Raw genomic sequence first — 16204 nt, 5'->3', positions numbered from 1 at the left:
CTATCATCATCTAGCTGTCATCACATTCGGTCTGGGATGTGAGACAATCCTGTTTTTTTGCCAAGTGTGCATCATTCTCACACCAGCCTGGTTTCTGTATGCAACAGCTGGGCACAGAGGAATGAGGGCTCAGAATGAGTGTCCAGTGTGGCTAATAACATTTTGTGGATCTCTTCTAATCTCATTTTGCTTTCAGAAACATTTTGGCAACCAGTCTTTTCAAACATATTTATTTAACTTTCAGGAGCAAAATGCCAAACGGTGGCACTGTCATGACAGACCCTTAAATCATGTTTGAAGTAATTTAAAGGAAAAAATCGCTGCCTGTCTCCACTCATATTTTATAAATATTAAAAAAACAATCACTCCCGGGCACAGACGACCTACTGTCGTCCCTGAAGATATCACACACGCGCTTAAAAAAAAAAAGTGTTGGCGTTCAAACATCAAATAAAACTTTTCCTTAACATGTTACATCACAGCCATCCACAAATTAAAAGGTTTCATTTCAACCAATGCCAACATTTGATATTGGACCCTTAATGAATAAACAGAACTACTGTTTTTATTTTTAAAAGCCACATTTTACAATAGTAATAATGACGATGAAGATGGATCAGCTGTGGCATAAAACTGCATGAGCTCATAATACAGTTTGATGGGCTTCATTTTCTTCCCTTTGTGGAGTTTTTCCTTGATAACACGACAACGCTGAAGTTCAGGAGTTTCACATGTGAGTCCAAGATCACCTTATGGTGCGGTACATCATAAAGTCGACCGTTGTGCACCGCGGGAACTTTCCAATGGAGCTTTCCTCCACCGGTGTGTAGACTTTAATCTGTCGCATGTGAGTGTCTCTGCCGTTCTGGTGGTTAGCCAGCACCGCGATCTGGATCATGAAGGTGCTGATCGGCTCGTTTGTCCGCTAAAATAGAAATATCCAAAACCAAAACAATGAGGGGCTGGAACTAATGCGTACCACCCAAGTCCACAGACTTCTGAAGGCCATCTCAAATATTTGACAAGCTTCTCACCTGGTTGATCAGAGAGATATGAATCCAGCCACTGGGCTCCACCATCTCCAACTGCTGCAGAGAGAAAGTGAAGCAGAACGAGAAAGAGAAGTTCGATCAACAACTTCAGCACTCGTGTGACCATGGCAGTACTGCAAACAATACCCGGATCTCCTGCAAGTTATGGAAGTTGTTGCCCACTCTGACTGAAATCTTGCTGGGCGTGTAGCTTTCATCCGATTTATAGTCTGCATAGATACACAGCATCTTCACCGTGGTCCTCCTCCTACACAAGATATAAAAACAAGTTAAAACTGCTCACTCACATGTGTGCTCACTTTAAATACATGCAGAATTCATGGTACCTAAATTGTATGTTGACTAAATGAGGTTGAGAGCCATCTGATTGCCAGTACGTCTCCAAGTTGTCGTCCCTCAGCTGATCCACTCCAAAACCTGCTCGTGGATCACAGAGAAGCAGCATTAAAACACCAGTGTAGACTCGAGAATTACCTTCTGTCGGGATGTTGGGTCTGGGGTTTACCGGGTTTACAGGATGAAAGAGACCACACTGCCTGGGAGCCGATTTCCCGAACCGTCCCTGTCCTCTCCAACTGCTTTGGGTCTGCACCCGGGGGTGTTTTGGTCGGAGTGGTCATTCTTGAACTACATACAGAGACAATTTACAAACAGCCACAATCTACTTTTTGGTGGGTTTTTTTTGCTACAAACCACTATGATGGAGGACATTAATCGCCGAATATGACTAATAGTCTTAATGCAAATAGTAGTCTTTGTTGGGACTTGGCATAATTTGTACAAATTAAACTATTATATTGAATTTGGAACTTTGTTAATCGTGTATTTTGCAGGGGAAGAAGCATAAAGCCGGAATATTTCAATAGGTATAAAGATATTCTTTGATATACTCGTATTGCTATCAGACAAATGAACCTTAATCATAAGTTTAAATCCAATATCGCTTCCGTTAGCCGCTAGCAAAACATTTAAGGTAAACGTAAGTTATTGAATAACAGAACTAAAACTTACCAGACCACTTAATGAAAATATCCACTTTTATATCAGTAACTCGAGCGGAGAGAGCTGACACAATCAATGTTTAAAACCTTTTTTTTTTTTACAACAGAGGCTTCCAAGCTCCCATGTCGCGTTTTACTGACGTCACAAACGCCGTCGCAGGATGTGTGCGCATCTCCCGCCATCTTTCCTGCCGGCTTCCAGGAGGAGAACACGTTGCGTGAAAAAAGGGACTCTCACCCTCAACTTTTTCTTCCTAAACGTCGTTTCTCATAAACCCTTCTTAAATAAAACAAGCGGGAGCCGAAGGCGGGTGAGTTAATTGACCGACGCTCCTGACCTTTATCCCTTTCAGTGTTCCGTAGCCATTAAAAGAACGACGTTCCCCAGCTGTCAAAGTGTGGGGCCTCCATAGCGCTCGGCTAACTCTAAGCTAACGCTTGTGATTTAACGAGCACCTGGCTAGTTAAAGGCACTGTCTATTTTGCGGCATTACCCTCTCAAACCGTTAATCGCCCATTCTGACCGTGTAGTTGGGGTGGATCGACAGGTTAACTGTAAGATCTAAACACAGCTGCTGTTAGTCGCGCACTACCCCGAGTGGCTGCATATGGAAGCTAGCCACCCCATTTCAACTCGCAAGTCTAATGGAAACGTGCCTGCTCTCAAGCAATGACTGCTGTCCAATGGGCGAATGCACAGCTATTGGTGATTTACGAAGCTTTTCCAGCCATTATATGGTTAATTACCTCCCCATTCTAACGACAGATCACCGGATCGGTGCTAACATTAGCAGCTCGGTGATATATCGTTGCTAACTTATCAGTAATCTCCCCAGTAAAACCCATATATTTCCCCACCTTTGTTTTTAATATGTCACATTGGTGACGTTTTTATCATACCAATGCCTAGCATTTACATGGCAACAATTATGCCCCATTTAAGTGTGCTGGACAACACAATAGGCAGCTAAATGCTAAGGGTTAGGGGTTATTCACGCCACATTAGTGTCCGCAGGCCTGAAAATCGGAGTCTACTAAAACAGCCTCGGCTGGTTGGATCCAGGATTTAACCGGTCGTGTGGCTTCAGACCCGTCGCCAACCATTATAAAACCCAAAACCTGACAATAGTCTTTGTACAGCTGTTTATAACCAGCAGATAGAGTGAATTAAAGTCCCCTGTGTGTATCTTTGTGTCAAACTAACCCTGCAACACCTTCCTCTACGTGGACAAGAATCTGGGCACTTTTCTGGTTTTAAACATGTATTAGGTTTATGCTCACACATGCATTTGTGGATCCTTTCAACCAGACAGAAATATTGGTCAGCACGGATCGATGAAACAAATGGGTTTTATGTATTTTATTCACTCCAGATTGGGCAGTAAGATTAAAGCCTCACAAGTTTGAGGGACGACCATAAAGTTATCTGATGCACAACGTTGCCTACATAACGGGGTGTGTTTTGTGACTGGATAATCAAGGACCTGCAGGTTCTTGATCAGGATCAAGGCTTTAACTTGGACTCATCTTTCAGCTCCGAAGGCGCTAGCAGCCGTCATTCCGGCCTATAATGGCAGACAAAAACACTAGGATCGCCATTGTCAACCATGACAAATGCAAACCCAAGAAATGTCGGCAGGAGTGCAAGAAGAGCTGTCCGGTGGTCCGAATGGGTGAGGCTTCATTCAGAGAACACGCTCGCGCTAGGCAAACAAGCCCAGAAGTAATAATGTGGGATGAAATGTTTGCAGGTAAGCTCTGCATCGAGGTGACTCCACAGAGCAAGATCGTCTTCATCTCAGAGTCGCTGTGTATAGGCTGCGGCATCTGCATCAAGGTAGAGGATTTCTGCTGGCACCCGCCTCAAAGTAGTCTTTGAATATTACGTTGCCCTGCTGCTGACCGTCCGTGTTTGTTTTGCTATAGAAATGTCCCTTCTCAGCTTTGTCAATCGTCAACCTGCCCAGCAACCTGGAGAAGGAAACCACACACAGATACTGTGCCAATTCCTTCAAACTGCACCGGTATGCTGCTGGAACTTTAAAACCTCTATTAGCCGATCGATTTACACTTCTCTGCTTTCTTTTTGCACACTTCTAAACCATCCTAACTCTGAATGTTAGGATGGTTTCTTCACAATCATCATAAGTCTACTTGGGTTTTGTTTACATTGCAATCTTTAAGTAATAGATGTCAGTTCTTTCCTCCGTGGCGCAGACTTTAGAGGTGTATGGGGAATAATACCTTATCCGCTTGTTAATGATTATGTGTCTGTAGGCTGCCAATTCCCCGACCCGGTGAGGTACTGGGACTGGTGGGAACCAACGGTATTGGCAAGTCCACAGCCCTGAAGATCCTGGCTGGAAAACAGAAACCCAACTTGGGCAAGTACGATGTGAGTACGACGGGAGCCAGTCGGCCACGTTCCTGCAGAACTCACGTGTTCGGTTTGCGTTTACATTTTTGCGGCTTTAAATGCCATCCGACTGTTCCAGAATCCCCCAGACTGGCAGGAGATTCTGACCTACTTCAGAGGTTCTGAACTGCAAAACTACTTCACTAAAATCCTGGAGGATGACCTGCGGGCCATCGTCAAACCGCAGTATGTCGACCAGATCCCAAAGACAGTCAAGGTAACGGAGACGGTGTCGTAGTCGTGCTCAGCGGCGGCTGTGTGACGTGTTGTAATTACCTACCTCTGCCACCAGGGGTCAGTAGGGGCCATCTTGACCAGGAAAGACGACACGGGCACACAGGACATCATCTGCCAACACCTCGGTGAGAAACACTCCGCAGATCGTTGAGACCCAAAATGAGACCCGACGCCTTTTAAACCCTCTGCGTTTTTATCGTCATTGGATAGATCTGACTCACCTGAGGGAAAGAAACGTGGAGAATCTCTCTGGAGGAGAGCTGCAAAGATTTGCCTGCGCCGTCGTCTGTATCCAAAGGGCCGACATGTGAGCCAACGCAGGCGAACTGTTACCGTCGCACATTCTAGACACACGCGCGCGCAGCCTGACAGCCGTCCTCTCTCCTGCAGTTTTATGTTCGATGAACCGTCCAGCTATCTGGATGTAAAGCAGAGGCTGAAGGCCGCCATCACCATTCGCTCCCTCATCACCCCGGACAGGTGAGGCCGTGTTCAGAAAGTAAGCACTGATGGTGCTTACTGCTTTGCCAACCTGTGATAATTGTCCACCAGGTACATCATTGTTGTGGAGCACGACCTGAGCGTGCTGGACTACCTGTCTGACTTCATCTGCTGTCTGTACGGAGTCCCCAGCGCCTACGGCGTGGTCACCATGCCCTTCAGCGTCCGAGAAGGTAGCACCCGGATCTTCCAGGGGCGAGGGTGGGAGAAAGAGTCCAACGGTTTGATCGCGCTTGTTTGATTCCAGGGATCAACATCTTCCTGGACGGTTACGTCCCCACTGAAAATCTCAGGTTTCGCGAGACCTCGCTGGTCTTCAAGGTGGCTGAGACGGCCAACGAGGAGGAGGTGAAGCGACTCAGGCACTATCAGGTCAGTTCAGCTCGAGTCAGTCGTCCGTCATTTCTGGGTTGGGTCGGGATGTTAAATCCACCCGCTGCTCGTCTTTAGTATCCAGAAATGAAGAAGACGATGGGCGAGTTCATCCTCGAGATCAAAGAAGGAGAGTTCACCGACTCCGAGATTGTGGTGATGTTGGGAGAGAACGGTGAGTTTGTGTCGAGGCTGACCGTTTAAGACCGACTTAAATGGCGTCTCAAGCCGCCGCGTTGACGTTTCCCACCACCCGTGTGTCTGCAGGCACGGGGAAAACCACATTCATCAGGATGTTGGCCGGATCCCTCAAGCCCGACGGAGGAGGTGAGAGTTTATCACACAGGGGGGTGAAGCACGCCGGCGCACACACGCTGATGTACGCTCTGTTTCAGGCGACGTTCCCCTTCTTAATGTCAGCTTCAAGCCGCAGACCATCAGCCCCAAGTTCAAGGTCAGTCTGACCTTTTTGTTTTTGCTATATCGGGAAATTCTCTACTTGTGATCACAATCAGGTTTTTTAATCCGTTACTGTGTCCAGGGCACCGTCAGAGCTCTGCTGCACGACAAGATCAGAGACGCCTACACTCACCCGCAGTTCATCACTGACGTCATGAAGCCCATGCAAATCGAGAGCATCATCGACCAGGAAGTAAGGTCATCCTGCGGGGGGCGCCAGAGAGCCGGTCCGGAACCTGTGACACTGACGCGTCTTCTGTCCCTCAGGTTCAGAACCTGTCCGGTGGGGAGCTGCAGAGAGTCGCTCTGACTCTGTGTTTGGGGAAACCGGCGGACGTTTACCTGATCGACGAGCCTTCGGCGTACTTGGACTCCGAGCAGAGATTGATGGCAGCCCGCGTCATCAAGAGGTTCATCCCTGCCCACCGCTAAACATCCGTCGCCATTCTGTCCCCTCGCCATTCCTCCAGCCACCATTTTGTGTCTGCAGGTACATCCTCCACGCCAAGAAGACGGCGTTTGTGGTAGAACACGACTTCATCATGGCGACCTACCTGGCCGACAGAGTCATTGTCTTTGACGGCATCCCTTCCAGACACACCATGGCCAACACGTAAGAAACCAGGGCGTGACATTATCTGGTCGCCGTCGCCATGACGATTACCACATCTCTCCGTTTCCACAGGCCTCAGAGCCTGCTGGCAGGGATGAACCGTTTCCTGGCACTGCTGGAAATCACCTTCAGAAGAGATCCCAAAAACTTCAGGCCGCGCATCAACAAGCTCCATTCCATCAAGGTTCGGACAGATTGTGAGTTTTTAAGTCAGGAAATATAACAAGACTATGAACTTCCTCTTGTCTCTTCCAGGACACGGAACAGAAGAAGAGTGGGAACTATTTCTTCCTGGAAGACTAAAAACAAACCCTCTGTGAGACCAAGTGGACCTTCACAAGGAAAATCTGTGCCGCCCCATCATCTGCCACAAGAACAGCCGGGCTGCGTTCAGAGAAAGACGTTTAAAAATCATCTGACACCCATCAGCCTTTGTGTTCTGAGCTGTGTTCAGTAGCCAGCGATGTTCTGAGATATCGGACACATTGTTGGCAATTACAAGCATCAAGCAGCATATTTTAACAAACCTGTATTTACAACAAAGTCTAATAAAGCAATGCCATCTCATCCCAAACTGGTTTTGTTGCTGGGTTGGTGTTTTGTTCAGGGCAACTCGTAACTAACCATTTAAAATTCCCTGGAAAGTGAGAGCTGTCGGGTGAAACTACAAATATGAAGAGTTTGCGTTGGTTGGTAGAAGTCTAAAATATTTCAACATCGATAAGAACGTGCTTGAGAGCAGCAGCGGAAGTTGAACAAACAGGAAATTTACCGTCAACTCCACATTCCTGAGCTTAAAGAGCAACGTTGGCAACAGGAAAATAAAAAAAAAATCACTTTTATTCTGCGTCATGAGACGGGTCGATTTATTTCGACTTATCACTCCGCTCACCGCTGTTTTGAATTGCCCGATTGCCCCTTAAAACAGAGCCTTTCGACACATACCTGAAGGGATGGACTGTCGGGGCTAAACGTTTTTTGATTCAAAAGTGTCCATTTCCAAAACTAGTTAGTCGACAGACATAATGTATAGCGTTAGTCACATCTCACCTTGTTTGATTTTGCCTCCCTCCGCCGTAGCGCTTTCCGGTTCTGTTGGCGATGTGCCGCCGTTTGGCGCCCACTAGCGGTCACGCGTGTTAATGGTGTTGCAGAAAAAGTGGTGCCTCTCTTTTCAACTTTTTAAAAACGAAATACAAATACAAGAGCTTACAATGAAACGCAACACAAAAAACATGAATCCAAAACACTCCACAAGGGTAGCATGAACCATCAAATTTTATTTACTTTGCCAAACAGAAGAAAAAAAAAAAATCAAACAGAAAAGAGTGGCCTTTGTTCTGTACAGCAGTGCTTCCACATTTCAGAAGACATAGTATAAAAAGTAGAAAGATAAGGCACCATGTCTCCAGCAATGAGTGATCAAAGAAACAAGACCATTGCACTAAAAGAAGAAGGAAAAGCAGCACACAAACAACCACACAACTGTGGATGTTTTAAGTTACCAGCGTTGTTGGCAAAATTCATTTAAAGCTGCGGTTAAATTAAACACTTAAACGTTAAGCTTAGAGTCTATCGCTAACAAATGTAACTTAGTGTGCTTGTTTCTTCTGGAAACATCTCAGATATTTAACCACTTATTTTTACTGACAATTAAAACTTGAGTTTGTGCAGTGAGAGACCTGCTTAAAGTTCCATTTTCTAATTAGCTCAGCTCAAAGGCCTGTCATGAACTGACGTGCGCACTCGGTCTGATAAATGTGCAGCTGCAGGCTGAGCACAGTTAGCGTAGCATGATTCGTAGCTGATTCAACTGGAAAAAGTCATCTTTAAAAGAACTCCGGACATAATTGTTTGCCATTTAATAATTTTCTACTTTTAAGCTCTTTGTTTACTGCATATGGGCGGTAGAGCTTTATGCAACATTCAGGAAGAACACAAATGTTGAAGCTTTCTGCTAAGGAAATGCATTAATCCTACTTGGGACTAACTTTTTTGCTTCCATGGGGCATATTAGCAGCAAACGACCTGACAGTTTTGAACTCGACATGCTCGTAAACCTCTAGGCACACTTAAAACACTCCTTGGGAAGACGCTATGCTAATTAACATAATGAAATCAAGACAAGTTCGTGGCGCATCAATAATTTGCATTTCTGCCCTCCCCATGGAGCGAAGACAGTCAGACAGTGGCTGATTCTGTCCCTAATCTTTTATGAGGGCAACCATCCCATCCAGCAGCGACTTAAGGATAAAGAACCGGGTGACAACAGTTAAAGGAAGAGGAAAGTGTCTGAGCTTGCATACATAAACACGGAAGAAAACACCTCAAACGTCTGGTTGAAAGCTAGTATCCTCTCTCCCTGCCCCTCCCCCTAGGAGAAGCGTTGTACTGGAAAAAGTTTATCCCGACTCCCACATCGCCACCGGGCCTTCGCCTGTTTGCTCCCCTCCCTGAATCGTGACTTCCTCTCCACCTAGGCCCTCCTCTGTAGCCCCTCCTGGGCCCCCGGGAGTGGAACGGTGCCAGTTTGAAGTCCTCCTCAAAGGTGTCCTCGGTGTTGCAGCCGACAGACATCGGCTCTGCCATCACCGCCAGGTAACTCACCTGGCCGGTTTCCGGCGGTGAGGAATAGGTGTTGGAGGGGCTGAGCAATTTTTGGTGTCCGCGGAAACCTTGAGAGGGATTGTTGTCAGCGAGGACCGCCGTCTTGGAAATGATGTCATAGGATAATGGAGAGCCGGGTGTGCTGTTGGGGTTCATGGTTGTCCTGGAGATGGGGACATCCTTGACACCAGAATTTGACACCAGCTGAGAAACAAGTGAGCACAGATGATTTAACATCGTGTCAGGTGTATCACTACTGCTGTTCTCCTGTGTGTGTGTGTGTGTGTGTGTGTACATACTATGGGATTATTATTGAGTGGTGGGTCTACCAGCAGCACTGTTCCACTCAAATTCTCTCCGGTCTCCATCTTGACAGCTGAGGAGAAAGAAATCATATCAGGAGGTGCTCGGGCGCCCCCTGCTGGTAAGATACAAGCGCGTGCTCGAGACTCACAATAACCTGGGACCACCATGGTTCTGCTGCTGCTGACGTTAGCCATCTTAGCACCGTGAACGTGAGCTGAGGAATCTCCATTGGTGGACGCCTGCTGCTCCGGCGGCCCCTGGTTCACCTGCAGTTCATCGTGGGCGGGTGGAGACTGGTACCCCATCGAAGAGGGAGCGTATGAGGGGGCACCTGGAGGGTATTGCGGGAGTGCTGGGACTGGGTGGTAGGCGGGAGGAAAGCGGCGGGGAACCGAATATGGCTGGTTAGGTGCGGGATACCCCCCTGGAAAGGCAGCGTTGGTGGGTGGGGGGATCTGATGCTGTTCCCACACAGGGGCGGGGCCAGAGGTGCACTGGGCTGGAGCATCTGTGACAGGATACGTGGGCTGGTTGTATATCTCCCCAACCTGGGAGGACTCCATGACTGCAGCCTGATCATATTGGGGTGGCAGGGAAGCAGCTGGAGGGTACTGAGATGGGGGGTACCCTTCCTGGTGCCTGGCAGGAGGGTTAGATGGAGGGTAGTGTGGAGCTGGAGACTGGGGTCGCAGCGTGTGTGCATGCTGGAGGGGTAAGAGGTAGATGTAGGGAGCAAACATGGGCATGGAGTAAGCCTGGGTGGAGGAGAGTTCTGATCAGTCCCGGTACGGTTACAGTTTGTTTAATGCAGTTTACAGATTTTAGACTGCACAGACTTCAGCTATTTGCACCTCACCTTGATGCCCAGGTTAAAGAAAAACCTCAGGATGTTGATGTCTGCAGAGAAAGACAAGTTCTTGGTGTGAGTACAGGTGAACGATGCCGACACAGGTGAAAGCCCTCAATGCTCACCTTGGGGCAGGTCGTCCCCGGACTTATTGGAGGAGCACGGTGGGGTAACTGCAACGCCGCCCTTCTCAGCCTGGGGGAAGCCCGGATACAGGGGGTCCTGGTAGAGCTGGGACAGCTGCTGCAGTGGAACAGCTCCTGGGATAGACTGGAAGGGTGGAAGCATAGTTGGTAGGTGTGGGTGAGAGGGGTGAGAGGGGTGAGAGGGGTGAGAGGGGTGAGAGGGGTGAGAGGAGTGAGTCTGCTGGGGCTGGAAGGCAGGGGGAGCTGGAGATTCTGGCTGAGGTTGGGTGGGAGGAAGTGATGCTTCTGCTTGAATCGGCGCACTGGAGGTCTCGGAGAGGAGGTGGTCTGAGGCTTCGGGCAAAGGGAAGGAGGGAGGTGGAACCTGAGAGGGGTGGGGGGGCTGGTGCAGCTGTTCAGGGGGGCAGGAAGCATCTGAGGCAGAGAGCAAACCCTGCACATGGGCCACAGGTGGGGGGATGTGGGGCGTAGAGTCCACCTCAGAGTTCAACTGAGGCTCATGCTGTGTGTGGGGGAGGCTGCACTCGGGGACAGTGGATTGGACCTGAGGAGGCAAAGCTTGGTCCTGTGGAGCCACCGCCTGGACCTGCTTCTCGACCGGGGTTTGGACCAGGCCCTGGTGGTGTGTCTCAGCTTTGGCAGCCTGGCTCTGGGTGGTCTGGGAGGTGACCGGGGCAGCTCCAACATCTACCAGAAAGAAAAGAACAGGCAGATTAGCTTCATCTGGAGTTTCCTCTGGTCACCTGCTGCCACAGAAACAGGAAACGCACGAAGCTAATTTCTTACGTGGAGTTTGTGCTGCGACTGGTGGCGCCTCCTGGACACGGGCAGCATGTCGCGCCGCAGAGGATGAAGAGGCGGTCCGAACAGAGGAGGAGGAGGAGGGGTGGGGACTGAGGGCACACGGGAGGGTAGGGGGCGTCGGGGAGCAGCGGGGGAGCGAGGCCGGGGGCAGAAACCGTGTGCAGCGGTGGGAGAGGGGGCGACCGGAGCGATGAATATGGGAGCCGGCACTGAAGACAGAGGCGGAGAGGCAGATGGTTTGAGAGAGGAAGGTGGAGAGGAGGTGGTGCACGGGGGGGCTTTTGGAGCTGTGGCTCCGCCCGACGCCGGAGGCTTAACGCCCTGGGCAGCAGCGGAGGGGGGGGGAGTGGGTGCAGCAGCCTTCATGGTGGTAAGTGGGTCTGTTTTAACCACGGTGGACATGAGTGGCGGCTCCGAGGAAACAGCCTTAGCAGCAGAATCTGCAGGAGCAGGAGACTGTTTAGCAGCCACGAAGGGGCCACCGGGGGGGTCTGCGAGTGGCGAGGTGGAAGATTTGGCGTGTTTGCCCTCGGAGGGGGACGGCACTCTGTTGTCTTCAACCGGACTCTTCTGAAAAAGGAGGGAACATTCTCTTAAAGTCCGTCCAACGTAGATCCGCTCTCTAATAAATGAGTTACACACCGTCTTGTTCCTCTGGAATTTCGGCTTCTCGCTTCCCTTCTTCCTCCCCGCTTCATTCTGTGCACGAGGCTGCGTCTGAAGGGGGAAAGACACGCGTGGCGCGGAATGTAGATCAGCTCAGGAGGTGACGTGAAACCGAAAGCAGAACAGCGCGACAGCGACAACCACCCAGCGGGACCGCTCGCCGACAACCACAACAAGTGCGGGGACGCAAACTCAATAAGACACCGACGTGTGTGTGAGGTGACACGTCCGGGTTGGAGAAACAGAATCCTGAGTTACAACAATGCTTTGTGAAGAGGTTCAGCTTACTGGTGCCAGTCCAGTCAGATTTGAGAGCACGCGAGAGTCTAAACCGCCGCGCGTTATCGGCTCACCCCGAGGGCTGGGAAGCTGTGCTCGTCTCTGAGCTGGATCTCCACCAAGGCAACAGTCATCTCCTCCTCCTCTCTGGCCAAACGCTGCTCCTCTGTCAGACCGAACGCAGGCTCCGCCGAGCTGGCGAGCTTTCTGCAAACACACGGTGAGCTAAATCAAACAGCACCGAGGTCATCTGAGGCCGCTAAACTTGAAATAAAGCCCCAACAAGGACCTACCTGCTGGGTTTGCCCCCTCCCTGCTCCTCTTTGGGGGAGTGTGGGGGCCAATGCTGGTGCTTCTGGCCGCGCCCGCTGGAACCGCCGGCTGCTACCTGGGAGGCTGTGGAGGATCCTGGGATGTGTTTCCCTCTGCCTCTGCCCTTACCCCTCTCCTCCCACTCTGATGGGAGGGAAAGCGATTCAGTACAGTTGCTTTCACGTGTGTGTGTGTGTGTGTGTGTGTGTGTGTGTGTGTGTGTGTGTGTGTGTTTGTGGATCACCTCCGTGTCCGTTGCTGAGCCTCCTGTCTCGTCCGCCCACGGTTTTCCAACTGCTCTCGTCACTGGGAGGACGCAGGTTCCACAAAGGCACCTGTCTGACATGGATGTTGGAGCCATCAGAGCATGCACTCTTCCAGCAGGTCAATCTAGCCTCACTGGGACTTACTTCCTGCCCAGGTCCTCTATCAGAACCGTGACCGGGCCGTTATCAGGAGGCACCTCTTTCACCGTGGCGCTGTAGCTCCGCCCACTTCCATCGAGACGAACCTGCCGGTTGACGCGGTTAGACATGAAGACACATCACCAAAAGAAGATTTTAAGCCCGCCAGGAGGGCAAAGATGTGGGACACGGACCTGACACTGGTCTCCTACAGCAAACTGCATCCCGGCTGCGATGCAGTAGTCCTTTTTCTGTTGTGCTGCAATAAAAGCAGGTTTATTTTGGGATGCAGGTATTTAATCTGGCGCAGCTACTCCAGATTCTCCCGTTCATCTCACCTCTCTTGGTCTTCTGCCAGACGTCGTACTCTATGTTTCTGTAAAGCGTCGGGTTCAGTGAACGCCTCACCCTCTCGGGCAGAAGGCCACGCCGCCCACGACCCTGGAAACACGCAGACGATAAAATCAAACTATAATGTAGCCGAGGGGGATTACTCAGGGAAAACCCGTGTGTGTGGGATACCTTGTTGTGTTTCACTGTTGTCGTGGTTTCACTCTCTACCCTGCATCAGGAGAAGCGTCAACATATGTTAAAGATGATCCAAACGCACGTCCAGAGTCTAAACCACGGGTTTTCCTACCAGACTGCCGCGCCGGTGTCCGGGTCGGAGTCCTCGCTGCTGCCGCAGAAGGCCATGTTGTCGTCGCTCAGCAAGTCGGTGGAACGAGGGACCCGCTGGCACACCCCCAGAACGCCCTGGTCTACTTTAAACACGCGGTCATACAGGAGCTCGTACAGGATAGCTGCAGGTGGAGGAACACGGGAACACATTTGGTCCCAGTTAAAATGGCCATCGCCCGAGTTGGGCGTGCTTGAAATATTGTTCACATCTTCATCTTTGGAGTATAAATCAGTGTATGCGCGTCCATTGATGTGTTTGACCTCGGACACTCACACTGGCACACGCCGGCAGCCTTGATCCGGCTGATGGGGTAAACGCTGTCATAGTGGTTCCCGTTCATAAAACACAGCAGAACCTGGAAAAAAATGACAGATGACGAGTCTGAAACAGCATCGAAAACTGAACCTGCTGCTCTTTTTAATTGGTTCGTTAGTTGGCGAAACAGGGAACACATATTACAAAATGGGGTTAACTCTGAATGAGCTGTTAAATCAAAAACACTCCGACCTTATCTGGGAAGTTTTTGTCGGTGATGTTGACGGCTGGTTTGCCAGGTTCCTGGAAGATGAGAAAGTCCCTCCTAGAAAAGGGTTGTCAACAAACATATTAGTCATAGTAATAATAATAACCTGCGTGTGAGTGATAAATACAATTAAACACTGTCAGTTTATGGGCTGGTCAATGTGACTAAAGTTAGATTGATGGATGTGCATACTTGTACATGGCAGCCAGCGCGTTGATCTCCACTTCTCCCACCCAGTGCTGAAAAACAAAACCACCACCGGAGTTACTGAACTGGTACTTCAGCGGGAGGCGCCCAGTTATCCCAGTTATGGCTCCACCGTTGCCTTACCTGTGGGTCCTGAAGCTTGGACAGGTACGCCTCAAAGTCCCCTTCAACAAACTGCAGCAGAGGTAACAAAGAGACAAAAGAGGAATCCCAAAATAGCAAAGCAGAAATCATTTAGGCTGAAATGAAACAAAAACAAAAGTATTGGGCAAGTTTGTAATTCATTGACCGAGGGTGCGTACCGCCTCATAATGCTCCTTGTTCTTCTTCAGGAACTCCACGCACTTGGCCCGAACCGCAGTATGGTGGCTTTGGCAGTGCAGCACCTGGATCAACAGATCCACATGGATAATGAGCTCATATGACGTCAACACAGTGGCATGACGTAATAGTAGTTAGGGCAACAAGGGTTGAGTTTAATTTGTATAAAATGTTGGCGGATGACAAACATTTCGTATAACACAATAGTATTTGCAGAGGAATTCTGAGGTCGTTTAATCTGCTTTATTCTGGCTTCCCGGGACTGTCTGCTGTGCATCAACACAGCAAGCTGACCAACCCCGCTCATCACCTGCGTCCATTTAGGCTAGTTAAAAACTTTATTCCTCAAATGCTGTCAACTTACCTGCTCGGCAACGGCCCGGAACAAACAAGACCCGTCCTTAGCAACCTTCTTCCGAAGCAGACCGATGGATTTCAAGTAGTCATCCATCAGTTTCTCTGCCGCTCTCTCATTACTTTGGATGCTTCCGCCACCGTCCATGCTAGCGCAGCCTAGCCGTTAAAGCTAGCGGGCGAACCAGCGCTACCTACGTACTTGACGTTTTGCGGGTTAGCAATTGAATATATTTTTCTTAACGGCAACCGCTATAAGTTGCCAGTATCGCCCGAAAGAGATCTTAACAGCTACATTTATGACGCAAAGAGCCTTAAAACAGCAACGCTGATTCTAGTTTCGTTTTCCAATAAAGCGGTGTGCAACCCAGGAAAGGTTTCGCTTACTGTCATAAGTGAAAGTACTGTTATCAACTTTAGCTAGTTAGCCGACAGGCTAAGAACGAAACACGCCTACTTCTTCCTCTACGTCGTCAAGTCTCATACGCCAATTTGGGCACTTCCGGTTTCTTATCAAAATAAAGTTATTTTTCCTCCTCATCCCGCCCCCTCAGTATTTCGCCTACGGAAACTAAACAAACTCAGTAAAACGTGTATGTTTTATTTAAGATGAAATAGACCATTTAAAAAAAAACTTTTCGGAATATTTCTGTTTAATTTTTAAGGCGGAGTTATGCCACGAGGAATGGGGAAATCCCGCGAAAACCTGAGCCACGTGGTGGATAGCAGAACGAAAGACCACGCCCACTGCGAGCAGGCCTTGTCAAACCTGGTGCATAAAGAGTTGCTAATAAGGGAAATCGTGGTAGGTAGTCAATATAAAAGTTATTTAAATGTACAGCAACAGTCACTTAAGCGTGTGCGATTTATACATATTGTTGAGGGGGAAACGAATTCTCTCAGTTTTCAACTTCTCACACTAAAATAAATTCAATTTTACTCCGAACCTTTCTGCTCCAATGGTCTTTTCCTGATGGTCATCATCATCCTAGACACGCAGCCTCCTCCCTTCCTTTCCACTTCCAGCCCTCTGTGGTTCTGGTATCTCTTCCTGTCATGTGTAGCAGTTATTGATTTTCATCCCCTTTCAGTGAG

The 16204-nt window shown here is 49.3% G+C and overlaps 3 protein-coding genes across 3 annotated transcripts; 1 reads left to right on the top strand and 2 right to left on the bottom strand.

Annotated features, from left to right (window-relative positions):
* Window positions 1–214: 214 nt before the first annotated feature.
* Window positions 215–2208, bottom strand: anapc10 (anaphase promoting complex subunit 10). Its single transcript, XM_057027103.1, has 6 exons — window positions 2064–2208; window positions 1558–1679; window positions 1379–1469; window positions 1179–1299; window positions 1035–1088; window positions 215–925 (listed from the first exon to the last, which is right to left on the bottom strand). The coding sequence occupies exons 2-6, from the start codon at window positions 1670–1672 to the stop codon at window positions 746–748; spliced, it is 561 nt and encodes a 186-aa protein (XP_056883083.1). The 5' UTR covers window positions 1673–1679; window positions 2064–2208; the 3' UTR covers window positions 215–745.
* A 3-nt stretch (window positions 2209–2211) lies between these two features.
* On the top strand, window positions 2212–7225 carry abce1 (ATP-binding cassette, sub-family E (OABP), member 1). Its single transcript, XM_057027102.1, has 19 exons — window positions 2212–2364; window positions 3588–3726; window positions 3805–3890; window positions 3980–4077; window positions 4331–4448; window positions 4549–4686; window positions 4762–4831; window positions 4917–5013; window positions 5097–5186; window positions 5259–5380; window positions 5455–5579; window positions 5658–5754; window positions 5847–5906; window positions 5975–6033; window positions 6121–6231; window positions 6306–6448; window positions 6529–6651; window positions 6724–6835; window positions 6907–7225. The coding sequence occupies exons 2-19, from the start codon at window positions 3624–3626 to the stop codon at window positions 6952–6954; spliced, it is 1800 nt and encodes a 599-aa protein (XP_056883082.1). The 5' UTR covers window positions 2212–2364; window positions 3588–3623; the 3' UTR covers window positions 6955–7225.
* A 686-nt stretch (window positions 7226–7911) lies between these two features.
* Window positions 7912–15540, bottom strand: otud4 (OTU deubiquitinase 4). Its single transcript, XM_057028607.1, has 21 exons — window positions 15120–15540; window positions 14737–14820; window positions 14558–14608; window positions 14420–14466; window positions 14212–14284; window positions 13978–14059; window positions 13663–13825; window positions 13545–13584; window positions 13361–13463; window positions 13217–13281; window positions 13029–13129; window positions 12863–12957; window positions 12600–12762; window positions 12381–12513; window positions 12004–12078; window positions 11344–11931; window positions 10537–11215; window positions 10421–10461; window positions 9713–10319; window positions 9558–9634; window positions 7912–9462 (listed from the first exon to the last, which is right to left on the bottom strand). The coding sequence occupies exons 1-21, from the start codon at window positions 15255–15257 to the stop codon at window positions 8998–9000; spliced, it is 3870 nt and encodes a 1289-aa protein (XP_056884587.1). The 5' UTR covers window positions 15258–15540; the 3' UTR covers window positions 7912–8997.
* Between the last annotated feature and the right edge of the window lie 664 nt (window positions 15541–16204).

This window comes from Takifugu flavidus, chromosome 3 (genome assembly GCF_003711565.1).
Source record: "Takifugu flavidus isolate HTHZ2018 chromosome 3, ASM371156v2, whole genome shotgun sequence".
Taxonomy (NCBI): Eukaryota; Metazoa; Chordata; class Actinopteri; order Tetraodontiformes; family Tetraodontidae; genus Takifugu; species Takifugu flavidus.
Note: the sequence above shows the minus strand (reverse complement) of the source record. Positions and strands in the feature narration are given on the sequence as shown.